Source organism: Electrona antarctica (genome assembly GCF_951216825.1).
Source record: "Electrona antarctica genome assembly, chromosome: 9".
Taxonomy (NCBI): Eukaryota; Metazoa; Chordata; class Actinopteri; order Myctophiformes; family Myctophidae; genus Electrona; species Electrona antarctica.
This window is the reverse complement of record NC_136790.1, coordinates 2,721,365-2,749,293: the sequence shown is the minus strand read 5'-3', so window position 1 is coordinate 2,749,293 and position 27,929 is coordinate 2,721,365. Positions and strand designations below refer to the sequence as shown.

At 44.0% G+C, this 27,929-nt stretch overlaps 2 protein-coding genes and 1 pseudogene across 3 annotated transcripts; 2 read left to right on the top strand and 1 right to left on the bottom strand.

Moving 5' to 3' along the window:
• The first annotated feature begins 2,680 nt into the window (after positions 1–2,680).
• Positions 2,681–3,348, top strand: LOC306929026 (transcription factor HES-5-like; annotated as a pseudogene). The gene is made up of 2 exons: positions 2,681–2,802; positions 2,929–3,348. The product of its transcript is annotated as a transcription factor HES-5-like (transcript).
• An 8,014-nt stretch (positions 3,349–11,362) lies between these two features.
• On the top strand, positions 11,363–12,810 carry LOC306929274 (transcription factor HES-5-like; the record flags this gene model as incomplete). The annotated part of the gene is made up of 3 exons (XM_079509717.1): positions 11,363–11,447; positions 11,591–11,995; positions 12,733–12,810. Exons 1-3 carry the CDS (start codon positions 11,379–11,381, stop codon positions 12,808–12,810), a joined length of 552 nt encoding a protein of 183 aa, XP_079365843.1. The 5' UTR covers positions 11,363–11,378.
• Positions 12,811–16,900: 4,090 nt separating this feature from the next.
• LOC306929029 (transcription factor HES-5-like) lies at positions 16,901–17,623 on the bottom strand. The gene is made up of 2 exons (XM_079509368.1): positions 17,539–17,623; positions 16,901–17,395 (listed from the first exon to the last, which is right to left on the bottom strand). Exons 1-2 carry the CDS (start codon positions 17,605–17,607, stop codon positions 16,973–16,975), a joined length of 492 nt encoding a protein of 163 aa, XP_079365494.1. The 5' UTR covers positions 17,608–17,623; the 3' UTR covers positions 16,901–16,972.
• Positions 17,624–27,929: the final 10,306 nt, after the last annotated feature.

The following is a 27,929-nucleotide window of genomic DNA, read 5'->3' as shown; positions in this document are numbered from 1 at the left end:
GTCTCACATCATTTTCACTAAATCATTTTCAAGCACTTTTAATGACTCAATTTTTGCAGTTTTCTATAGAAAACCAACTTATATCACCACATGTTTCCACTACTGTTTCTCTCCTAAACAATGACGTCACATTGTGTCACTAATGTGACACAATGTAACTAAACAAGACACACTTCTATTGTCTCTCCAGTCAATAGACTGATGTGTGAGAGAGAGTGTGGGAAACCAGAGAAAGCTCACTCACAGAGCCCCTGTGGGACAATAGATCCAGATCTCTACCCTGGGGGAGTCAGAGGTTGACTGGGGTCTCTATAAGGACAAGTATTGATCCACACATGCACCACACAGGGCAAACTCGGTGAAAAATGTGGGTATTATTTAAAAATATATATATTCATAGAAGAATAATAATGGAGATGGGAACTTCTTCTTTGGTCCATCCATTCCTGGGACATGTGAGAATGGTTCAGTGGGGGGGGGGGGGGGGGGAGCCCACCTTGGGTGTATGGGATTTTTCTCCCTAAACCTTTTTTTTACAAAAGTAAGTTGATAATTATGTATATTGACCAAAAAAAAGATTAAAAAATAAATAAAGATATAGGGGAGCTGGGGCTGGAGCTGGGGCTGCTGCTGGGGGAGTCTAACACCAGCTCACGTAGACCAGGAAGAGTGCAGTGTCAACAATGCATGGAGTGTTGCTGTCACATCATCTAGAACAGATGTGAACAAAAAACAAAAAACAATTGCACGATTGAATAGGAGTTCTAGCGTTAGACCCCTCCAGCCCCAGCTTCATCTCCAGCTGCAGCCCCAGCTCCCCTATATCTTTATTTATTTTTTTATATTTATTTTTGGTCAATATACATAATTATCAACTTACTTTTGTAAAAAAAGGTTTAGGGAGAAATTCCCCTTTAACGCGGGTGAAATTCACCCGAACACCTGCCTGTAGAAAAAAACAGGGATGTGGGCGGGGAAACAAACCTACCTAAGCTACCTTCTATGATGTCACTGAGCATCATGACATTACTGAAAGACCCGCCCTGCACCTCAGACATAAGCAGCATTGTGAAAATGTAAAATATGATTGTCCAGGTGAAAATCACACGTGTTTAGTGTTCTAGGGTTAAAAGTAAAGGCTTCCAAATCTTCTTAAATTCCTCAAGTTTATCTTTGAATATGAATCAAATTGAGTGAGTTTCTGTCATCTCACTGAGCCAAAGCTTGACTGTGTGCACATCATTCTCAAAGGGAAATTGGCACACTTCAGGAAGGAGCTGTCTCAAACACAAAGCGTCATGTTTCATGTTTAAAAATTAAACATTTATCAAGGAATTCATAATTGTAATACCACACAATTAATATTATACTAGAAATATCATACAAACTATTTGTGACGTTGAACATGTTTCTTGAAATCCTGAAAATATACCCAATGAGGTCTTTTCCCTCCAGATGGTTTGTGACGTCGTGTTCTGTCTCAATAACACAGAGCTAAACAGCCGTCAGTCACTAAAGGTCCATTCAAAGTCCCTTTATAGTGCATTGACCACAGCACACACACACACACACACACACACACACACACACACACACACACACACACACACACACACACACACACACACACACACACACACACACACACACACACAGCACACAAGAGACTCAGTGTGGGAAACTCTGACCAACTCTCTACTCACACGACTTCCAGCCAACAGGCAGGAGGAACATCTGCTTCCTCGGTGTTGTGTTTCACAGTAACAATCTGCCAGTTATTAGGTTACTTTTGTGCACATTAAAACTACGTAAAAATATATATCAATATATATGTACAATATATATGTACAATCTTAACCAATGTTATTGGTTAAGATTGTACAACATTGACAAAGGCTTGTATTTTATAAATGTAAATACATCCTTAAAAATAAAGCCTTTTGTTATAGAGTAACTATTTCAACAAAGCATTAATTTGAAAAAGTTATTTGTTTTTTCATCACTGACATATTTAAATGTATGTTTTTTTGGTACTTAATAAATGAATGCCACAGACGAAAAACAGTCTAAGTCCACACTATTGATCCATAATGTATAAATGATAGATAAGGGTTCAGGACGAGGCCTTTTCGTGGAGGGGTCAGAATTAAATTCGGACTTAGACTGTTTTTTGTCTGTGGTACTATACATATCAGTATCCCACATGTGATGGGATAATTAGTGTGCGTTCTGCTTGTACCGTTATTGTTAATGATATACAGTAAAGCAGAATTGTGAGATGAGTGCCAGATATACAAGTAGATACATAATGTGCTATGTACATTATATACAATGTTGACGTGCCAGTCAGTAAATTGTTCAGATTATTCTATGATGTCCCATTAGGTGATGTAATGATGAGCGTGTGCTCAGTCAAAGCCATTGATCTCAACTTCACGGCAGCAGATCTGCTCTCTTTACAGGGTCACCACTTTCCCAGATCCACACAAAGTCTCTCTCCAGTCGTCCACCTGTTCCCCTGAGATCTAACCATTGTCCCTCCGCAGTAAGAGCATTGAGCATGTGGCAGCACTCCTCATTGTCCTTCCTGGCTCTCTGATTGGCTAAGAGACTGTGAGAAAGTCCAACCAGACCCAGACCCACACATTCATATGTAGATTGGGGACTATAAATAGGAGGGATGAAGCCAGTAGAGATCAGATTCTCTCTACAGAGACCTCTACAGCACAGAGATCAGCCATGGCTCCTACAATCACTTCACCAATCACCTCTTCTAAGGAGCTCCTAACTCTGAACCACAAGGTAAATTGAAGACTCAACTGAACGGACACTAAAAATATTGTTCATAATTGGTTGTTAGTTTGTTACTTGTTCAAATGAATGTTCTTCAGAATTTGGTTATTAATAATTTCTTTCTTCTTTCTGCAGATAAGAAAACCATTGGTGGAGAAGTTGCGCAGAGAGCGAATCAACAGCAGCATTGAGCAGCTCAAGTCTCTCCTGGGTCCAGAGATCCTCAAACAACAAGCTGACTCCAAGCTGGAGAAAGCAGACATCCTGGAGATGACAGTTTGCTTCCTGAGACGACAGCAGCAGTATCAACCTGTCAACTCAGCTCCTGTCAATCAGGGATACTCCAGGTGTGTCCAAGAGGTGGTGCACTTCCTGTCCAAGGAAGAGGGGAAGATACAGTCCCAGAGAAGACTGCTGGACCACTTCCAGAACCTGCAGTCATCCTCTGACAAGAACATGAAGGAGACATGTTTGCCTCAGCTGAGGTCTCCAGTTCAGTCCAGCATCACCAAAGAGAAGAGTCCAGTCAACATCGCCCTCTGGAGGCCCTGGTAGTTAACTACAGACTGGAACTCCAACCTGATCAACTGAGTTGACCATATTGGTCCAATATTACTATAACAGAACTGAAAGATGAAATTTTGGAAGAATTGTCATTAGGAACTACTTTTTAGTTTCATATTTAGAATGGCACGGTCTGCTGAAAACTGGACAATGTTTGGAAAATGCCAAACTGGACAATGTTTCTTTAATGCCAAACTGGACAATACTTTGGCATGAACAAAATGTATGTTGCATGAATGACTGGATACATCAGAATAATCTGATTTTAATGTTTGCTCCAACAAGTCTATAGCTGCCAGGACATTTTTGTTTTAACGTATTGATCAAATTGATCTAAAAACGTTACTGTCCTTCTTATTTTCCATTTTGGACTATAATAATATAATCTAAGTGATTAACTAAGACTGATCTTTTGTAAGATCAATATGTCTAATTTATCCTTTTGTTTTAAAGGAGGTGATTAAAACCATATCGTCACCATTTTCTAGTGACACTAATATTTTTCTATATTTGAAAAAACTAGAAAGATCAAATTGATCTAAAAACATGACTCTTTCTCATTGAAAAGGTTCCATTGTGGACTAGATATCATGCTTTAATCTGAATGATTAATTAAGAATGATCTGTTGTAAGATCAATATGTTAAACTACCATTTATGGGATACTTAAGCACCTACTGTCACTATTTTCCAGTGACGCCAATGTTATATTTTTATATGATGAATCTTTCTTTATGGATGTTATTGATCAATATGATTGTTAAGCATTTTGTCATAACTCTGTGATTAGCTAAACTTGATCTATTTTAAGATCTTATTTCTTAAATTTGCCTTTTATACTAAGTGCGAAGTGTTATTGTGCTCTGAACCAACTACTGTGGAATGGAGAGGGTAATGTTTACCCAAATTCCTATTTATTTCACAGAATGTCCTACATCTCTCATAGAGACTTACTCATTGAAAACCCTCTACTCAATTTGAGTACAGTGTATTGGAGAAATATCCCAGTTATTTGTGATGTGTCATCACTTCTATCTGCATTCAGTTGAGGAATGTACCTGATATGACTTGTTGAGTCTTTTTAATAAACAAATATCAACTACTACATATTTTTGTTCATTGGGTTTCTTCTCTGGAGAGCAGTTATGTATTTAGTATCGGCAGCCTTACCAGGACCCCCCCCCCCCCCTCCCCTCATGTTTAACAATTATAAAACATTTACAAATTAATTCAAGGGGGGTGCAATACTACTGTAATATTAGGCCTACACTATAAATATTATACTAACAATGTAGCCTATTACTTGAAATTCCCAGAGACACTCATTGAGATCCTTTCCCCAACACATCTTCACCGTTATTATCATCATCAATGGGATATCCTGAAGTCTGAACACATTAGATATTTTCTGTCATATGTTTATCAACGGTAATCTACTGATTGGTCCTAAACAAAATGCATAAACAAAGATTTGTAACTAGGCACACGCTATTGTTCACCAGCTCAATGGCCTTGTGGCTAGAGTGTCCGCCCTGAGACTGGGAGGTCGGGGTTCGATCCCTGGCCGGGTCATACCAAAGACTCTAAAAATGGGACCCAGTGCCTCCCTGCTTGACACTCAGCATCAAGGGTTGGATTGGGGGTAAGGCCCTGCGACATGCTAGTGTCCTGTCCAGGGGGTGTACTTGTACATCAAGCTGCCTCACGCTACAGAAACAGGAGATAGGCTCCTGCCCTATGGGCCTCATGGCTCGGCAAGGCTACTAGTACTTACTTACACGTTATTGTTCAGTGAGGGTTCTGTCAATTAACAGAATGGGGAAACTCTGGAGAGTCACATTTACATGTCTTTAGATTCTCAATGCCACCATGCACTATTCTCAGAGGGGAATTGGGGGAAAATATTAGCCTCTGCTCTTAATCTTATACCAAATTTGTGCCATCTCTCTCAATCTCGCTCTCAATCTCTCTCTCTCTCTCTGTCTCTCTCTCAATCTCTCTCTCTCTTTCTTTCTCTCTCTCTCTCTCTGTCTTTCTCTCTCTCTCTCTCTCTCTCTCTCTCTCTCTCTCTCTCTCTCTCTCTCTCTTTCTCTCTCTCTCTCTCTCTCTCTCTCTCTCTCTCTCTCTCTCTTTCACTCTCTCTCTCTCTCTCTCTAAACAATAGAATAGAGAGTAGTTTTTGCTCATAAATACTGTTCATTGTGTCTCTCATGGAGACTTTTACACTGTCTTGGATACATATTTTTCGTTACATATTTTTCGTTTCGTTATCGTTGTGATGTCGTGTCATCACTTCTATCTACCTTGTCGTTCAATTGGTGTGTTTATATTATTACATGGTTTACCTTTTCAATAAACAAACATCATTATGCAGTTTACTTGTTCTCCATTCACTGATAAAGGCCTCCCATTTGGCTCCATGCGTTGCAATACCAAACATCACCTTTCATATCCCCCCCTTTTTCCCTCACTGTATATGTTTCTTTTCCCTTTTTCCCTTCATTATGATGAATTCCTGTTCTGTTCTTTGTCTATATAGAAGTGTCTATTTGTACGTCTCTAAATGTTTTGATGAATTGAACATGGTGGACCCTCTTGTAAACAAGTGTAATGCTTAATTGGGTCGTCCACTCACAGTTAACAGTCTTTGTATTGAGTTTGTGCTTGAAATGTACTGTAATTCTGCAAACTGTTAATACATATTTCAATCAATCAATCAAAATGGCATGTGATTATCTGACTTTATATTAGTCCTCTGTGTATACAAATCATATTGTCATTGAGGGATTATATTACAAATGGAAAATCATTACTCTTTTGCAAAGTCTAGTTTGCAAAGTTTGAGTTTATCTCATTTCTTAATTTCTTAATAAATACTCTTATTGTAATTAGCATAGCACAAATTCTGCGTGGTATTTAGGCTACATGTTTAGGATGTAAACCTATTGTGATTTATTTTGTTAGAATTGTCTGTGCCTTTATAATTATTATAGTTTATCATTTGTTTCTATGGTGGATATAATACTCATACTGCAGGTCCAAATGAATGTTGCAATGTGTCATCTGTTTTCTAAGCTACAATATGTGAGGTATATTGTTTTATACACTAACATAAAGCAAACATTTCCCATTTTGAATTCAGTTGCAAAACATTGTCATGGGTCGAAATAAACTATAGTTCAATGTATTCATATAGTCAACTCATAGGCCTATCATTTATTTTCTCTGTAGGTCAATTTACCATATTTATGTCCCTTTCACTATATTGTCCTGCATTTCTGCAACTCTTCATAAAACACATTGCAAAATATGCTAGTTGACTCATTGAAATAGTCTCGTGGGTCGTGGAGCTGTCCATGGTACTTATATTTTGCTCAGTCAAGTACAGGACAATGAAATGAAATGAAATGAAATGATTACTATATTTACCCAGGGTATCTGGGCTGTATAGGCTACTAATAGGACATCACGATCAAATAAAAGAGTAAACGCTGAAGTTTATTGTTGGGATAATAAAAGTACCAGTATGTAGGCTACAGTATAGGCCAGCCACAACGCCTTCACAGAAGGCAAAATAACTACACAGACCTGAAACAACTCTACATTTTCTATTTTTGCCGTCGTAGGCCTACATTGTAGACAAGGCGCTTATAGTGCAAATGTTGCACAACTGATCCAACCACCAAAATATGGCATCAAAGACAACATTTCGCAGAAATAAACAAACCTTATCCCAGACATTACGCGCAGCCTGTATAGCAGCTGCTTATAGCTATAGTCCATATGAAACGCGGCCAGTAGGCCTATATATGTCACCATGGTCTCCACAGCCGACCTTGGGTCCGCGGTGACGACCTCGGCGTTGACCGCTTGGATGTGCCCGTACGCCGGCGGCCGTGCTGGGCCGACGCGCTCCTCTGCAGGGCCGTCCTCTGGTGCACGTAGAAGCGCTTGATCTCCTCTCGTTCCGCGGGCTTCAAGCGAGCATGGAGCGACAGGTGCCGAAGGCTCTCTTGAAGACACTGGGAGAATCCGTCAGAGTAGCTGGGCGCGGCCCTGGCCATGGCTTTCTGCCTGAGGAAACTCACTACGGTCTCCAATACATCAGCCTTCTCCAGCCGCGAAGAGCTCCGTCCTCCGCTTTGGCTTTGCTCCCCCCCATGGGGGTGAAGAAGTGTTCTGAGTTGCTCGATGCTTTGGTTGATTCGGTCCCTCCGCACTTTCTCCACCATCACCTTTCGTAACTGGGGAAGTAGACATGTTCAGTTAGCAATTGAAAGTCTGAAACACTATAGCTAATACCATATAGGCCTATTGTTATTGTAGGCTGGCTAATGGCAGTCGACAGTTGAGCTGACTATATGATAGGACTATGAGTGGTATAAGGCAAAAGTTTGAAGTTGCTTACCTTGTTGGAACTGTTATTCTCAACAGAAGTATCTTCTTCGGGTCTGTTTTCGGTTACAGGAGCCATCCCAAACGGTAGAAAATATACACACAATGTCCTGTGATCAGCAAGCTGCATGCAACTAGTGCATGTGTTCTTGGTAAAGCTTCAGTCAATCTGAGCTCCACTACATAAAGGAGGGTATTTATGGGCCAGGAAACCCCATGTATGGCGACATGGCGCTCCTACATGCGTGGACTTTTAGCACCTAGGACTTTCCCACACTCCGCGGTGAGTAGGGACTGTAATAAAGTCACTCTGCGGTGAGTAGGGACTGTAATAAAGTCTCCCTTCACCCAAAGCTTCCTCTCTTTTCAAACAGAAGTGTGACCAGAAAGCGTGCCATCGTGACACCTAACGCCATGGCGCCTCTCGCCGTGTCCACGAGGCGCGCGTTTGGTTTAGCCTACTGTGAGAACCTTTGATCCCTATACGGTGGGAAAAGAGGAAACAGAAGTGCCGACGCACACGTTTCCATAAACATCAAAGGCGCTGCGGCGCTCGATAATAAACCCGGAGGAATCTATCCACGCGCCGCGCTGCATGCAATAGGTGTCAAATGCGCATTCGTAAGCACAAACTTTGAGCAAAGCACATGTCAACTTTGCTAAACTGATCTGGGTTGAGAGATCAATTTAACGGGAGAAAGAGAGAGAGAGAGAGAGAGAGAGAGAGAGAGGGAGGGAGAGAGAGAGAGAGAGAACAAAATGTATGAAGCTTAAAAAATATCTACGTTGCACATTGTACACGAGGCTTTATACCAAATGACAAGAAAACAAAAAGAAAGACTGCAAAGAAGAATGATTTCTAATGTAGCCTCTGTCAACAAAACGTTTACATCAACCTTCCATATGTAGACATGGGGGGTGGGGGGGGGGGGGGCGACTGGATATTACATTTTACAAATAATTATAAGAAACATTAAGGATCAACCAAAAACAGAGCCCTAAAACACCTGACCAAAACTATGGAAATCCTTTTGCCTTTGCCTTGCATGCATGGAGACAGCCTGGCCTGCCAGACAGACTGTGCACCATACTGCACAAAGATGAGAAGAGAGGGGTGCCCGCTGCATGGGCCTGGCCAAGTGGTCCAGGCGCATGCCACATATAGGCTCTGGCCTGACAGTGCGTCGCGTGTTCGAGTCCCGTTCATGACAACCTTTGCTGCGTCTCTGCCCTTCTCTCTGTCCATCTTCATGATTGATTGATTGATTCTTTATTTTCTTTACATGCATGCTTCCGAAGAAGCCCCGCCCATATGGACTTACAGGACACTTTTTACAGTTTACCATAACAATGACAATGACAATAAACCGACATGACAGTTTGCAAACAATGATCAAGTGAATACCAAACTGACTAATACACCCATAGATCCTTACAAGGCATAATATACATAATATACAACATAAAATGAAATACCATAAAATAAAATGGAATACACCATTAGGCCTGTAACAGGAGACACATGTATACCTGCTTGAAGAGCTGGGATTGTCTCGGTCTTCATTTGATACTATACTATCAATAAAGGCAGAAAAGCCAAAAACAAATCTTTAAAAAAAGAACTGATCTGAGCTGTGTGTGTGTGTGTGTGTGTGTGTGTGTGTGTGTGTGTGCGTGCGTGCGTGCGTGCGTGCGTGCGTGCGTGCGTGCGTGCGTGCGTGCGTGCGTGCGTGCGTGCGTGCGTGCGTGCGTGCGTGTGTGTGTGCGTGCGTGCGTGCGTGCGTGTGTGTGTGTGTGTGCGTGCGTGCGTGCGTGTGTGTGTGTTTAGAAACTACACATCACATTGTATTCCTTATAAATGATAGGCTATGACAACAGAAAGAACAGTAGGTGACACACTACAGAACGTATTGGCTAAAGTGACACAACAACAAGACTTTTATGGCCTGGCCCTTTGTTTGAAGATGTTGGTGTTGATGTGACAGGATGGCTTGTGCTCTCAGAGGTCCTGCATGCGTACCGTCGTGGGAACCCTCTGCTTGATTTAAGAACTGATCTGAGCTTCATGCACTTTCTAATTACATACTTGCAAACTGTCTAGAGGGATGTTGGGGTTCAGTCATGGCCTGGCTGGGTCGAACCAAAGACTAAAGATTATAAAAATGTCTCTTGAGACAGACTGTTGACGGCGCTGTTTCCTTTAACATTTTGACGATGGGTTCTCAGATTGATACAAATGAGACCCACTACCTTACAATGCCAAAAAAACAAACAACAAAGGTGTAAAAAAGTGGGTGATTTCTTTTTTTTTTTTTTTTTGAGGGGCACTATCCTACTAATCCCCTCCTATATACAGGTTTACATGTTTGTTTTTAGTTCAATGTTTGTTTTAAAAACGCCATTGACAATGAAGGGAAAATCTACGTCATCTTGTCCCTAACACACAAACATTAAATGCCATTAACAATAAAGAGAATTTAATGCTTGTTTTGTCACCGTTTGTTTTACATCACCTAACATGAGTTAGACCTTAATATATTAGCACTCCTCACTTCACTCGGGTGTGCTTTTTGTTATTCCATGAGAAGAGAGGATAACGGTTATACCGTATACGCATGTTAAGTTATGGACCGTGCAACTGCAAGTGTGCCTTCTCCCTTGAGACAGGCAACATAATGACTTTGACACATGACATTATACCATACTGAGGCAGAGAGGTCAGATGAGGCTGTGGTGGATGAATGAATGCATCTGTCTGTCTATGTGAGGTTAATATGTGGAAACATAAATAAAACACACTTGTCTTGTGTAGTTCCTTTGACTAAATGATTATGTTTGTCCACGTGAAGCCTCCGTATACCTCTGTGGGCGTACGAGGAGGAGGATGGCATTCATTCATCCAGTACCTGACTGTAGACGACAGCATTTGCCTATCCTAGCTGTGTGTGTTGGCAGCAGTTTAACTACACCTGTCTGATCCTTGTCTCACACTGGACTAGTTTTACATCTTTGGTTATTGTATTGTCTCCTTTCACAATGTTTCAGTTGCAACACACAATCTTCACAAAAGCAGTCCTGCCAATAGATCTAAGTATGTATTACGTAATAGGCCTACTTCAATAACAATTACGGTAGCTGTTTCGTTCGAGTTATTGATTTGCATTTCATTATGTCAAAAACAAATGAATAATTATCTGGAGTGATAGCGGCATCTATGTGAATACATGCAGCATGTGCCTTATCTTTATGTCTTTAGTGGCCCCCATATCAAACTGTCTCCGCCACTCTCCATCTGCAGCAGTATCAGGTCAGACAGAGGGAATGTTCCCAGGTAATAAAAGACTAACGACCTGCTTGTGTTGAGACTGTACCTTAGATAGTAGCCCTACCGTTCCCTCTGTTTAAGGCCACGGGGCCAGTTAGCCATGAGATAATTGATGCCTCTCCTATTGTTGCGTCCGCCTCGCCCACTGGCCTCGGAGTGTGGGAAAGCTAATCCAGCCTGGGACTCATGGCTTTGTAATGCTAATGTCAGCTATAAATAGGAGAGAGGGAACCTTGCTTGGATCACAACTCACTTGCTCTCTCTCAGAGAAGGTACTGTACTCTCTCTCTCTCTCTGTCAGAATGGCACCTACCTCCACCACTACCAGAGATTCTACCTACACAATGCTCTCTACCAAAGACAGACACAAAGTAAGTACAGTTATACATTCATAGTAATGATGACATGATTAATTCCTAAACTATTGTGTTCATGTGATTGTGTGTTGTGTTATTGTGTGCATGGCTTCAACTCAAAGAACATAGACCTGACCAAAGTTTTCTCTTTCCTGCAGATAAGGAAACCAGTTGTGGAGAAGCTGCGCAGAGACCGCATCAACACTTGCATTGAGCAGCTCAAGGCTCTGCTGGAGAAAGAGTTCCAGAAGCAGGACCCCAACGCCAAGCTGGAGAAGGCTGACATCCTGGAGATGACAGTGGCGTTCCTCAAGCAGCAGCTGCAGCGTCACAGCGCAGCCCCTCGCAGGGCCCACAGCGAGGGCTACTCACAGTGCTGGAAGGAGACACTGCACTTCCTGTCCGCTAGCTCCTTGAAGGAAGTGGCACTCCCACACCTCCAGTACCTCCACCCTGCCCACAGAGCTGACCGGGACCTCTGCCCCAGCTCTCCTCTCTCTGCCCAGCAGCAGCAGCTCCACAGCCAGAGCTCAGAGAAGCAAGCCCCCAGCACCAACAAGACAGTCTGGAGGCCATGGTAGATGTCTCTCTCAAATTGAATGGACATTCACTATTTTGCATTCTGCAAACGATATCTCTACACTAAAGATGCTGTCTGTGTGCTTTATGTCCTGTATGTTGGACACGTGCCATGCCTTCAGTGTTGCTGTTATTTCTACTCCTGTACGGAACTGCCTCTGCAATGTAAAGGCTCAAATTGTTCCTGCCTTACAGGAAACTGGAGTATTTCTACTGTGTTGTAGATTACTATTGTAATACTTTTCTTGTGTAACTGCACTCCTGTGGAGTCAATAGTAATACTTTTATTGTGTAACTGACTCCTGTGGAGTCAATAGAAATACTTTTCTTGTGAAACTGACTCCTGTGGAGTCAACCTCTTACTTTGCATAATATGCATTCGAGATGTATTGTCCTATATATCTGTTATACCTTCCATGTGAAGCAAATCTGATTGTGTCCTTTTGTAAAGGAAAATATAGTGAAATACAATTGCTTCATGCGGTTGGTGTTGAGCTTGAACCAAATTGAGTTTGGTTAAGCCACAACACAAATAAACACATTTTATAATTTCAGATATGGAGTAGGCTATAGTTCTTCCTCACTGTGCTCCAGATACTCAACATGAAGGAGCTGTTTTTATTGACAGATATAAAGAAATAGACGTGTATCGAAGGCTGAAAAAGCATTAAGAATAAGTAACATTGAAGTAAACTTTTTCTCTTGATGCAATTTCCTACAGAACGTATTGGCTAAAGTGACACAACAACAAGACTTTTATGGCCTGGCCCTTTGTTTGAAGATGTTGGTGTTGATGTGACAGGATGGCTTGTGCTCGCAGACCAACATATCTGGCTAGTATATGGCTTCATTGCATTCATTAGTGGTTTGTCTGGGCAGCGGTGGCCGAACGGTTTGCGGAGCGGTCTTGTTATCGGAAGGTCGCCAGTTCGAATCCCCGGACCGGCACGTTAAAATTACCACCGCTGAAGTGCCCTTGAGCAAGGCATTTAACCCCTACCATGAAATGTTCTATGAGCAGGGTCTGGCTGTAAACAAGCATCTCGAGCTTAGTCCACTTACCCTGGGTAAACAAAGAACTTTGCTTTGCAGAAACATACAGTATGACAATCATAAGATGATGATAATAGTAATACATGACAAGAGGAAATAGCCAACCTACTGGTGGTGGAAAAAGTACTCACATTTTGTACCTATGTAAAAGTATCAATACTGCAATATAGAAATACTCTGTCACAAGTACAAGTATAGGCTGCAGAATGTCTCATTTCAAGTTTTCAAACGAAAATAGCAAATCTACTATTTTCCAAATTAGCCATTATTGCCTCTTGAGAATGATGTAGTGTAGTAGAAGTAAAAGTATTGGAAATTGGAAATACTCAAGTAAAGTACAAATACCTCAAATGTACTTAGTTATTACTTTCCACCACTGGAAATTCTGAAGTATTTGCAGAGGTGATTATATTTTCTCAAAACCTACTATACCAGTTTCAACTCTTTCAACAATGGGCTAAATAACGGGTAATAAAGAGAGCAGGTGATTCCTTTTCTCTGCAGTCAGTGGTGTCAGACCTTAGATTATATATACTCTTAGTATATATACTGTCAGACAGGGAGAGTAAAAAGAGAGCAGATAAAAGACAGGCTACATGTTCATACATGCAAATGAAAGAATCCTGCATGCTTTATAAAGCGTGTGAGCGTTCAATATTATGTGCACATGTTTTGAGTAATCAAACTTAAAACCCGATTCTGAAAGCGTGCCCCCCCCCCCCCCCCCCCACATCTCACCCCCCTCCCGTGTGTCCGAGGCATGTCCGTTTTGTGCTTTTGTGCACTAAGCCCCCGGGCTGCCATTGAGCAGTAGAGGCTCTTGTCAGGTCGGGTTTCATCAAACAGCTGGCAGGCTGCGGTAGCTGGTGGGTGCGTCTCTCCCCCTGGTGTGGAGCCCATCGCTCCACAGCTTTCCCACACTCCTGAGCCACCCTCTCCCCTCCCCTTCATCCTGAGGACAAAGGAAGTGTGCCGTGTCTAAATTACCCAGCCCCCTGAGCTACTATGGGAGAATCCTCCTGACCCGGTTACCTCACCACCAGCTCCACCCTGACTCCCCCCCCCCCCCCCCACCCTTTCAAAATCTGTTTTTGGAGGGAAAACTATAACAGCTCATCGGCCTGATGTTTGTCATCGTCAGATAATCCTTTGAAAACTTACAGTGGTCACATGTTCTAATTCTGCAACTAGTAACTATAGCCTATAACTAACTATGTGGTAATACATTATAAATTCAAGACTTAATTTGCCTACTTATTATCCCTCTGATCTTATTCCAGATGTGTGTGTGTGTGTGTGTGTGTGTGTGTGTGTGTGTGTGTGTGTGTGTGTGTGTGTGTGTGTGTGTGTGTGTGTGTGTGTGTGTGTGTGTGTGTGTGTGTGTGTGTGTGTGTGTGTGTGTGTGACTACACATCACATTGTATTCCTTATAAATGATAGGCTATAACAACAGAAAGAACAGTAGGTGACACACTACAGAACGTATTGGCTAAAGTGACACAACAACAAGACTTTTATGGCCTGGCCCTTTGTTTGAAGATGTTGGTGTTGATGTGACAGGATGGCTTGTGCTTCAGAGGTCCTGCATGCGTACCGTTGTGGGAACCCTCTGCTTGATTTAAGGTGTAAGTCAGGTCTGCCTTCAGGTCTGCCTTCACCAGCTGATAACTGTTGGGTTTGTGTGTTGTGAGCAAATGTGCACAGACCTGACAGAGACACAGTGACAGGGACTACATAGTGATACAGACACGTGCACACATGCAAGAGTTTGTCACTCTCTCTCTCACACGCACACACGCACACACACACACACACACACACACACACACACACACACACACACACACACACACACACACACACACACACACACACACACACACACACACACACACACACACACACACACACACACACACACATACACACACACACACACAGGGACAGCGAGTGTATTCTGTGGCAGTGTCATGCACTCGTTCCTTCTGCACACGCACATGTGTGGCAGACGCACACACGCACGCACGCACGCACGCACGCACGCACGCACGCACGCACGCACGCACGCACATAGCTTGATGTTATCTGTTGTGACAAACAATTGGTTAAGGAGTGTGGGAATGCAAGAAGGCCTCGAGACCCATGAGGTCAATGCTGTATCAATGGTCTCCCCCCCCCCCCCCCCCCCCCCCCATGATCACTGATTAATGAGCTTAAAATCCCAATCAATAATCCTTACATCAGGCCCAACTTCACCAAGTGATTTATGATTCCAAATGTCATGGTAGCCTAATGATAATAATGATGGTTGTTGTGTTAATAGAATGTTTAAACCATGTGCTCATATGTAGAAATCAGTCTCATTGGAGGGATTCGGATTATCTATTGATCACTTCTTGTTGCTCTTGTCTAAGAACTGCCTGTGTGTACCAGATAATGGAATCTTCTACACCTGCCAGTGTGCCAGAAAATGAAACATATTTAGTTATACAGTATACTTGTATATCAGTGTACTATAGAAAGTAAAACAAATTCTACAGTAGAAAATATATGTTAGTGTGAACAAACATATTACATTACATTACTTGCCTTGCTCAAAAATGCAATAATACTTTTTCCACCTGAAGACGGAGTGCCTCTAGGTATTTCTTCCCTGGATAGTCTGCACCACTGGGACCAAGAGGTTAAACTTTTAATCCCTATCCGAGCGGGCCAGATATGAATCTTGGGTATAGTTTAAAAAAAAAAAAAGAAAGTAAAAAACAAACTTCATCAGCAAACATTATCTCGATAATTCATGAAAGTTTGATCAAATAATAAATAATAGAATAGATCAAAAAATATCTTTAACACCCATAATCCAAGTTTGATCCACTCAGATAGTGATTACAATATTTGAACTCTTGGGCCCTAGAGAGACAAGCAGGACATAGTTCTTACTTCTTTCCTACAATTTGTACAGTTTGTCCTTTCCTTTCCTATCTTCAGTGTACCGTATTTTTCAAGTGTGTCAATAGTTTTACAGCATTATGTGCATATCAGTGTACCGGAAAAATAAACATGTTCTATAGATGTATAACCATGTTCTATAGATGTATATGTCATTGAGGTAATTAGATATCAGTGTACTAGAGAATTAAAACAGTCTAAACTGATAATGTTAGCAGGTAAAAACAAATACATTGTGTTCTCATCACCAGTCCATTAATACAGACCAAGAAAAAAGATAGGGAGAGAATAAGATCGTGTCAACATTTTCTTTATTTACAGGTAAGAAATATGATGCATATTTTCTTCTTGAGACCACAGTACTCAAGCACTGAACTTTTCCACAAGAAAAGGTTTTGTTTTTTCCACATTGAATCACTTCATCAAGTGATGTCAGCAAACACACAGTGTAAATATATAATTCAAAGGCACAAGGCCTCTTTTAAACACACAGTGTAAATATATAATTCAAAGGCACAATGCCTCTTTTGGAACACGTAGGGTTCCAACAAAAGCCTTTACAAAAGGCAATCAATAAAATAAATCAGCATCATGTAATGACACTAATAGGGTGATAATGAGGTTTAAGGCAAGTACCCCGCTTGCTTGTCATCTGAATAAAGATATTATCTTTACACAAACCAGCTTCATAGAAGATGACAGGAACAAAAAAGTAAAATTGTACATCAACAGAGCACTAACTGAAGTCACTGACAGTGTCTTCACAGAACCATTTTCTTCAATATGAAGAAATCTAAATATCATGTAAGCCCCTTCAGGAGCAATAAGAGCAATAAGAAAAAAAGAAAAAAAAGAAGATGAACGTGAAGAAACACATCCATTCTGCTAAACATCAGAAATCCATCTCCTACGGCGACGTTCATCCAGTTTGAGAAACAACAAGAGTCTATTTGAAGCATCTACCACGGCCTCCAGACGGTCTTGTTGGTGCTGGGGGCAGCTTGCTTGTCTGAGCTCTGGCTGTGGAGCTGCTGCTGGGCAGAGAGAGGAGAGTTGGGGCAGAGGTCCCGGTCAGCTCTGTGGGCAGGGTGGAGGTACTGGAGGTGTGGGAGTGACACTTCCTTCAAGGAGCTAGCGGACAGGAAGTGCAGTGTCTCCTTCCAGCACTGTGAGTAGCCCTCGCTGTGGGCCCTGCGAGGGGCTGCGCTGTGACGCTGCAGCTGCTGCTTGAGGAACGCCACTGTCATCTCCAGGATGTCAGCCTTCTCCAGCTTGGCGTTGGGGTCCTGCTTCTGGAACTCTTTCTCCAGCAGAGCCTTGAGCTGCTCAATGCAAGTGTTGATGCGGTCTCTGCGCAGCTTCTCCACAACTGGTTTCCTTATCTGCAGAAAAGAGAAAACTTTGGTCAGGTCTATGTTCTTTGAGTTGAAGCCATGAACACAATAACACAACACACAATGACATGAACACAATAGTTTAGGAATTAATCATGTCATCATTACTATGAATGTATAACTGTACTTACTTTGTGTCTGTCTTTGGTAGAGAGCATTGTGTAGGTAGAATCTCTGGTAGTGGTGGAGGTAGGTGCCATTCTGACAGAGAGAGAGAGAGAGTACAGTACCTTCTCTGAGAGAGAGCAAGTGAGTTGTGATCCAAGCAAGGTTCCCTCTCTCCTATTTATAGCTGACATTAGCATTACAAAGCCATGAGTCCCAGGCTGGATTAGCTTTCCCACACTCCGAGGCCAGTGGGCGAGGCGGCCGCAACAATAGGAGAGGCATCAATTATCTCATGGCTAACTGGCCCCGTGGCCTTAAACAGAGGGAACGGTAGGGCTACTATCTAAGGTACAGTCTCAACACAAGCAGGTCGTTAGTCTTTTATTACCTGGGAACATTCCCTCTGTCTGACCTGATACTGCTGCAGATGGAGAGTGGCTGAGACAGACTGATAAGGGTCCACTAAAGGCAATAAAGATAAGGCACATGCTTACCGGTAATTCACAGAAAGTCAACAACAGCCATGCTGTCACTGCTCACTGTTGTTGAGCTCTCGTGCTTCTCCAAAATAAACAGCAACACACGCACGCACACACACACACACACGTTGCACGCGCATGCACGCACGCAGGCACGCACGCATGCACGCACGCACGCACGCACGCACGCACACACACACACACACACACACACACACACACACACACACACACACACACACACACACACACACACACACACACACACACACACACACACACACATTTATTTTTATATGAGAAAAAGGTGCAAAATAATAGAATCCCTACATGTTTCAGTGGAACAAGGTTTGTTTGCCAAAACAATAAAGTCTTTTGCATATTTTGGCCTACTTTGCATCTCGAAATCTGGAATGCAAATCCATTATTTTGCCTCTATGTGCTTTTGGTACAACTGTCAGAACTGCACCTGGGCGGGAACCCCTTTTGGTGTTTTAAACATTAAGTTATAATTTAGCTATTGAAAAACTATTTTTGAAAAATCGCTAAAATGTGCCTCAAATCTTTCAGAAAATTGTCATGATTTAGAAAACTTTTTTTTAAAAATGTCGACGTCAGGCCTGAATGGGTTAAACATAAACATACAGGTTACCTCATACTTCCGTTAGTATGTGCCGCTGTTTGCTTTTTTGTCGTTGATATATATTTTGTAAACAAAGTTATTATTTATGCTGTATCGACACTGCATCATTGGGGAGGTCAAATATGAAAGATCTCCACTCTCTGCCCAGCAAGAGTGAATGTTGAGTGTTGATTACGGCCTACAGGTAGATATACATATTTACATAGCTGTATCGCATAATGTATTCTACTTGTGTAGAATGTGTGTGTGTGTGTGTGTGTGTGTGTGACTGTGTGACTGTGTGTGTGTGTGTGTGTGTGTGTGTGTGTGTGTGTATGTGTGTGAGAGAGAGAGAGAGAGAGAGAGAGAGAGAGAGAGAGAGAGAGGGAGAGGGAGAAGGAGAGAGAGAGAGAGAGGGAGAGAGAGAGAGGGAGAGGGAGAGGGAGAGGGAGAGGGAGAGAGAGAGAGGGAGAGAGAGAGAGACAGAGAGAGAGAGAGAGAGAGGGAGGGAGAGAGAGAGAGAGAGAGGGAGAAAGAGAGAGAGAGAGAAATGCATTATATGGCCCCTGGGAAGGCACACTTCCATTGTCGGACACCTCACCCACTCATCCCCCGACCCCTCGCACCCCCTCCTTTAGGGAGAATGTCATAAATGGGGAAGAGTGTGGGAAAGAAGTCTGGGATCCTACTCACACATCCTCCAGTCAATAGAGCACACCCCAGTGCACCCTCTCCCCCCCCCCCCCTTCCCTACCCTCCTCCCCCTTCCCATCGCCTGCTCTCAAGAGACAGCCTTTCAAGCTCATGGCAGGCCAGATCAGAGATGCCGCATCGTGGTGGTGTGGGGCCCGGGGCCCCCGCCTCCCCCCCCCCCCCCCCTCACACCACCCAGCTCTTGTGTGGGCACTAGTGGGTGGGTGAGTGTACATAATGTATGTGAGAGAGTTTGTGTGGTGGCATGTGTGATTGTGTGTGTGTGCGTGCGTGCGTGCGTGCGTGCGTGCGTGCGTGCGTGCGTGCGTGCGTGCGTGCGTGCGTGTGTGTGTGTGTGTGTGCACGCGTGCATGAGTGGCCTGCCTGCGTGCATGGCTGTGCATGTGCACGTGTTTGCATGCTGCTTGCACATGTTAGAATGGGTGTGTGTATGCCATACATTAGGGTATGTGCACCCACACGTGCGGTTGTGTGCTTTCAGACACGTGTTTGTCCATGCATGTGTGTGTGTGTGTGCACGTGCACGTGTGTGTGTGTGCATACGTGCGTGTGCATGCGTGTGCGTGCACTGCATACCCCACTGCTCACTATACACACTAATTCCTCTGAAGTCCTCCCATGCTTTCTTAAGCCAGCTGCACCCACTGTACCCTCCCCTGTACCCTCCACTGTACCCTCCACTGTACCCTCTCCTGTCTAGCATTAAGTATTACACTTCACCCACTGTACCCTACCTGTCTAGCATTAAGTATTACACTTCTCTTTGTCATTTATTCAATTGTCATAAATCATTAATTTAGTTAACTTCATAATTGTTTTCACAAAGACTGAAGTGAGTTGGCTGTTTAATTACAACATGATGTTTATTATGGAATCTGTGCTTATGAACCATAATGTGGAACCAATGAATCGATGCAATACATATTTTTCCACACCAAGTTTTGTTGGTATAAGTAACCTTTCAGCCCGTTCTCACAGCAAAGTTTGATTTGTACAAGATGTATATGAAACTTTTCATAACAAGTACAATATGTTATATTATGAGCACTATAGTGACACTATATGCCGAACCTTTGTTCTGAAGTTTCTGAACATATTCTTAGAAAAATCAAACTTGCTGTTTGATGTGCATGGTTCCCTGAGAGGATGAGAAAATGATTGAACAATTTGGAAGTCCTTAATGTGTCTTAATAACCATGAAGAGGCAGATGGTAGGGGCTCCCCTTGGAGGGAAGATGGTAGGGGGCTCCCCTCGGAGGGAAGTCCTCGTCTCCTCTTTCTTCTCTCTGGTCCTCAAGACGCATTTCTCAGAAGTGAGTCATGGCTCCAATATGCAGATGAATACACATCTTTTGAGTATAAACACATTCCAATGTGGACATTCCTGCTATTCAGGAAGAAAGGCCATGGCCTCACGATGGGCCCCATCTCTCTCTCTCTCTCACACACACACACACACACACACACACACACACACACACACACACACACACACACACACACACACACACACACACACACACACACACACACACATACGCACGCTGACACACTTTCTCACACGCTCCCCACGTGCACACTCCAAAACAAGTCCCCGTGCATGGCGTTAAGCCCAGAGGAACCACCCATGTTTAGGCCCTCTCTCTGTCTCCTCGTCCCTCCACTACAGGAATGCGTGAGAGTTCTGACCGGCCCTTCTTTCCCACACTTAAGCCCCCCATTCAGGGCAGCACACCGCCCTGCCATGACCGCCATACTGAACCACTGGACCCTCATTGTGCCTCGTCCTCAATGGGGCCATCTGGACAGCTGTACTATAGTGGAACCTTACCTAAGGCTTCTTCTATAGCGGAACCTTACCTAAGGCTTCTTCTATAGCGGAACCTTACCTAAGGCTTCTTCTATAGCGGAACCTTACCTAAGGCTTCTTCTATAGCGGAACCTTACCTAAGGCTTCTTCTATAGCGGAACCTTACCTAAGGCTTCTTCTATAGCGGAACCTTACCTAAGGCTTCTTCTATAGCGGAACCTTACCTAAGGCTTCTTCTATAGCGGAACCTTACCTAAGGCTTCTTCTATAGCGGAACCTTACCTAAGGCTTCTTCTATAGCGGAACCTTACCTAAGGCTTCTTCTATAGCGGAACCTTACCTAAGGCTTCTATAGCGGAACCTTACCTTAGGCTTCTTCTATAGCGGAACCTTACCTTAGGCTTCTTCTATAGCGGAACCTTACCTAAGGCTTCTTCTATAGCGGAACCTTACCTAAGGCTTCTATAGCGGAACCTTACCTTAGGCTTCTTCTATAGCGGAACCTTACCTTAGGCTTCTTCTATAGCGGAACCTTACCTAAGGCTTCTTCTATAGCGGAACCTTACCTAAGGCTTCTTCTATAGCGGAACCTTACCTAAGGCTTCTTCTATAGCGGAACCTTACCTAAGGCTTCTTCTATAGCGGAACCTTACCTAAGGCTTCTTCTATAGCGGAACCTTACCTAAGGCTTCTTCTATAGCGGAACCTTACCTAAGGCTTCTTCTATAGCGGAACCTTACCTAAGGCTCCTTCTATAGCGGAACCTTACCTAAGGCTTCTTCTATAGCGGAACCTTACCTAAGGCTTCTTCTATAGCGGAACCTTACCTAAGGCTTCTTCTATAGCGGAACCTTACCTAAGGCTTCTTCTATAGCGGAACCTTACCTAAGGCTTCTTCTATAGCGGAACCTTACCTAAGGCTTCTTCTATAGCGGAACCTTACCTAAGGCTTCTTCCCATGGTTGGTAGCAAGGACACACCTGGAAGGAGAACTGCAGGTAAATAATAATGTAATGTAAGTCCACGCACGCACGCACGCACGCACGCACGCACGCACGCACACACGCACGCACGCACACACACACACACACACACACACACACACACAATCCATTCCACACCACTCAATTTCAATTCAATTCAAAGGGCTTTATTGGCATCACTCACTCCCCATGGAATCGACGAGGTGTTATTGTGACAATGAGAGTTTTCCCGCCTCAAGTGTTTTTTTCCTTCCAAGGCAGCACGCCTGGACTGTGAATGTCAGAGTCACGTGCTCTGGGATGTCCATACAATACATACAGAGTCACGTGCTCTGGGAGGTCTGGGATGTCCATACAACCGGGACCCGCGTGCACATCAAGAGAACTGGGGCGGATGTCTTACAAAAGGGGGTCAGGCTTTTCCCAGGTTTTCCTTGCTCGAGTCACAAGGATAGTTCCTCAGTCAGTTGACACTGAGCACCTGCACCCCCCCCGCCCCGCCCCACAACCCACACACAGGGCCACCCGAAGTCAAAGCCTGGCCCAGGACAACAGCAAGGAATGCCATGCTCATTTTGCATAATATGATAACCAAGGAGACAGGGACAAAATGGACGTATAGATGCGATGATGTCGAAAGGAAGACAATGTGGAGGACAGCAAAATGCAACAGCATTGTTTTAGCTATTTTGTATTAAAATGCAGAAATCTTATACAAGATGAGTTAATTAGCTGAGATGTATGCCTATAGTCTATAACTACTAACTAGTCTCCTATTTAATTTAGTTGTAAATTAAAACCAAACTTAAAACCAAACTTTCAACACATCGGCTATTATCAACAAAAAACATGGGTTGCCCTTAAAAGCAGGCCACACACACACACGCAAGCACGCACGCACGCACGCACGCACGCAGCTCAGAGCGCTGGTTCCTCCCGCTACAGAGGCAGCTCAGAGCGCTGGTTCCTCCCGCTACAGAGGGCTGGTTCCTCCCGCTACAGAGGGCTGGTTCCTCCCGCTACAGAGGGCTGGTTCCTCCCGCTACAGAGGCAGCTGCTGCTCATGTTGTTCAAAGACTAATCCTGTAGCCCGTGCGGTCCCAACTTTCCCACAGCACGCTTTGAACACAATAACAATGGACGTGTGCCGTGCTCAATACCGTATTAGTCATGGTCCAACAAGGGCTCATCTCATTCCCAGGATACCCAACAACGAGGGGGAAATACCTAGTGAAATAAAAAGACAGGGGGCCAGGGGGTATATTGACCCACACCAATCAAATAGCAGTTTTCATAATGTACCGCATATCTTCTTCTTGTACGCTTAAAATTTAAGCCACAATTTAGGCTATTTTAATCTGACATTTTGTAGGTATTATAGGCTAGCTGTTTATTAATGTGTTTAGGCTGCATGTACAATGTGAGCTAGCCTAGTCCACGCACGCACGCACGCACAGTTTAATATGACATCTAGCCTATAATAGCAATAGATGTAGTAGCCTATGTAGATTGCTATATTTGCATAGACTTATTCTAATTTCAGGCATTTCACATTTTAGGCTTATTTATCTTCATGTATATCCTAATAGGCCTAATGTCCATAATGTTTATAATGTCCAAGTCCAGGCTAAATTAGGAGGGAGTGTAGGACTATACAGAGGATGTTAGGATTGGATTGGTGCCTTGGACTTGTTCATGTTTTAACCTAATTTAGCATAGCTGTTGAACGAATTGTTGAAAACAAACCAGAAGAAAACAGGTAGAAAGTGAAGAGCAAAGAGGGACTGAATCCCCTGATAATCTGGTGTGGCCCCGGGGGCCCCTCATTCATTCATTGTCAGGTTCTCCCGCCATTTGGTTTGACATCCTTTGGTGTGAATGAGCCGCCGCCGACACAGCTTGGAATGAGGAGGAATAGAGTCAACTACTTTTTTCCTTCACAGCACTCTTTCATTTAACGCTCCACCTGTTCCCCTGTTCAGTGGCGTGCACAGACATTTAGAGGGGCAGGTGCTCAAGTTAAAAAGGGGCACCTTGTGCAGCGCGTGGAACCGGCCGGTTGCCTTAATCTATTTTGGGCGGGAACCCCTTTTGGTGTTAGCATTATGTTATGCTTTAGCTATTGAAAAATAGCAGATCTACAAGCTCATAGCGCGCCACCGAGTGGCGCGCTACGAACTTGTAGGTCTGCTATTTTTGAAAAATCAAAAAAAGAAAGAAAAAAAAAGTTTTTTTTTTTTTTTTTTTTAAAGGGCACATTGCCAAAAGGGCAGGGGGTGCTCTAGCACCCCCTAGTGTCTATCTGTGCACGCCACTGCCCCTGTTCCCCTGGGTGCACGTTGGGTTCCCCTGGGTGCACGTTGGGTTCCCCTGGGTTCCCCTGGGTGCCCTGTTCCCCTGGGTGCACGTTCATTGTCCCACAGGCAATAGACAGTCAATTTAGCATGAAGTAATTGAAGCCTTTGTCATTGTACTGTCTGCAGTCCCCATTGGCCGGCGAGTGTGGGAAACCCCAGTCAAACTGAGACCCACACGGTTTACAGTGGGCAGGGTCTATAAATACAGAGGTTTACAGTGGGCAGGGTCTATAAATACAGAGGTTTACAGTGGGCAGGGTCTATAAATACAGAGCTGTCACTTCATAGACCAAAGCTTTGCAAACAACTTGTCTCAAGATCCGCACATAAGCCTGCCTACGGACGGTATAGAGGTCATGGCACCTGTGAAAATGCACAAAGTAACGCTCACTGCCAAAGACAAAATCAAAGTACCGGTAATAAGTAGCCAACCCAGTTGATACATAATAGGCCCACGCCCACTTCTGTGATTGTTAGCCTTATGCGAGGTATAGCCTATAAAATGTCAGCAAGCAACTATCTGGCCTCTAAACATATAGCTTAATTTTCTCTCCTTTGCAGCCGAGAAGAAAACCAGTGGTGGAGAAAATGTGCCGAGATGATCATCAACAGCAGCGTCGAGAAGCTCAAAACTCTCCTGGAGAAGGAGCTGCAACATATATATATAAAAGGATAGAGACTGAACTGGCGCGAAGCTCCGCCCCCCCAGCTATTCATGTCAGTGGAAGTTGCTCAGTGGCGTTTTGAAGCACCCGGAAGACTGCCGGAAGTACCGTCTCAGAACGTCTACTTCCGTATTTGACCACCAAATTTTGGTGGTCAAATGCGGAAGTGCAACCGAGCGCTCAATGTTAAAGCCCAGCTGCACGGGGTTTCCCGGTCATGAATCCACGGGTCCGCCTGTAGTCCCTCCTCCTACCACTAGGGCCCAGAGCTTCAACGTTGAATAGCCTCACTGGCCCCTTGAGCTGCAAGCGCAGCAGCCTAGCTGCTCCAGGCTGGAGGAAGCCCACATCCTGGAGACAGCCGTGTGTTACATCCTGGAGACAGCCGTGTGTTACATCCTGGAGACAGCCGTGTGTTACATCCTGGAGACAGCCGTGTGTTACATCCTGGAGACAGCCGTGTGTTACATCCTGGAGACAGCCGTGTGTTACATCCTGGAGACAGCCGTGTGTTACATCCTGGAGACAGCCGTGTGTTACATCCTGGAGACAGCCGTGTGTTACATCATGAAGGAGACATCCTGGAGACAGCCGTGTGTTACATCATGAAGGAGACATCCTGGAGACAGCCGTGTGTTACATCCTGGAGACAGCCGTGTGTTACATCATGAAGGAGACATCCTGGAGACAGCCGTGTGTTACATCCTGGAGACAGCCGTGTGTTACATCCTGGAGACAGCCGTGTGTTACATCCTGGAGACAGCCGTGTGTTACATCCTGGAGACAGCCGTGTGTTACATCCTGGAGACAGCCGTGTGTTACATCATGGAGACAGCCGTGTGTTACATCCTGGAGACAGCCGTGTGTTACATCCTGGAGACAGCCGTGTGTTACATCCTGGAGACAGCCGTGTGTTGCATCCTGGAGACAGCCGTGTGTTGCATCCTGGAGACAGCCGTGTGTTACATTCTGGAGACAGCCGTGTGTTACATCCTGGAGACAGCCGTGTGTTACATCCTGGAGACAGCCGTGTGTTACATCCTGGAGACAGCCGTGTGTTACATCCTGGAGACAGCCGTGTGTTACATCATGAAGGAGAGCGTGCGTGTTCCTGCACTAAGCCACGCCGAGGGGTTCACTGGGTGCTTACAGGAGGCGCTCTGGTTCCTCTCAGCCTGCCGAATCTCAACAGAAAGTGCAGGTCGGCCACTTTGCTCGGCGTGCAACCCGGGCCTCCGCAAGGTCCTCCTCCAGCCCCGTGGTGGCGCTGCAGCGCTCTCTCGGGGCCAGAGGCCAGTGCATTAACCCATTTTGACCTGAGATCAGATTCTAAAAAATGTCTTCTACATCCTGACAGTTTTCTGAAAAAGCTATGTTTCTATGTCCGTCGTTATGTCAGTCGTTATATATATAAATAGCAGACCTACAAGCTTGTAGCGCGCCACTCGGTGGCGCGCTATGAGCTTGTAGATCTGCTATTATGTTATTATGTCATTATGTTATGCTAAAGCATAACATAATGCTTACACCAAAACGCCCAAAATGCGGGTTAAAGAAGTGCGTCAGTGGGTCAGGTGTATAAGACAGTTGCTTTGGAGACCCTGGTGATGACCAGATGAACAGACCCTGGTGAGACCCTGGTGATGACCAGATGAACAGACCCTGGTGAGACCCTGGTGATGACCAGATGAACAGCTCTGTGTCCACATTCAGTGGGTCAGGTGTAAGACCCCCTTTGGAGACCCTGGTGGTGACCAGATGAACAGCTCTGTGTCCACATTCAGTGGGTCAGGTGTAAGACCCCCTTTGGAGACCCTGGTGATGACCAGATGAACAGCTCTGTGTCCACATTCAGTGGGTCAGGTGTAAGACCCCCTTTGGAGACCCTGGTGATGACCAGATGAACAGCTCTGTGTCCACATTCAGACTAAATGTCATAAAATCCTAAGAATTATAATGACATAGGCTGCTCTAGCCCTATTCTTTCCATGTTGTAGGGCATTCACTTCTAGTCATTTTTACTAGTTGACTAGTTGCCTAGTTTACTAGTCGACAAGTCGACTAGTTGTTTAACTACCTATTATGTAAAAAATAAAATAAATTAGAAAAATAAACTTTTTATTTTTTTTTACATTGAAAAACTGTGTACATGGTGACTATAACTATAATCTACCTGATCTTGAGGCCTACAAAATCGGGGGATCTTCTTATCAACTAGTCAACTAGTACCAACAAGGTCGACAAGTGGATTTACTAGTCGACTAGTTGCTTAATGCCCTACCATGTTGTATAGTAGCCTATATCTACTTTCCAATTATTTTGTTCCCTTAATACGTTATAGCCTGAGGCTATTATTACTACTGTTCTTATACAGCATGCATGAGCCTGCTGAATGAATGTTGTTTTGCATTGTAAAGTATAGCCTATTCTTGGCACATGACCAATGTAGGCCCATTTTGAATGATCAATTTGATATATCACATTGATATGGCATCTTGATAGCCTAGGCCCTAGAACATGAAAGTAAAATAAAACTAAAATGTTGTTAAAACTTGAAAGAAATATGGTCTTCTTTTTGACACCCAACAGTCCAATCTATTTTTGCAGAATATTCATTCCAGTTTGCATCTCAACATCATCAATAGACTGTCAGACTAATTCACAAGCATCAGGTGATGACAGGTCACCGGTGTGAGGCATGCATTTATGATGCGTGAGGTATAGCAGCCTTGATGGGGGTAGGGCACCTACGGACGGCTGCAATTCGAAACTGGCCCCCGTAAA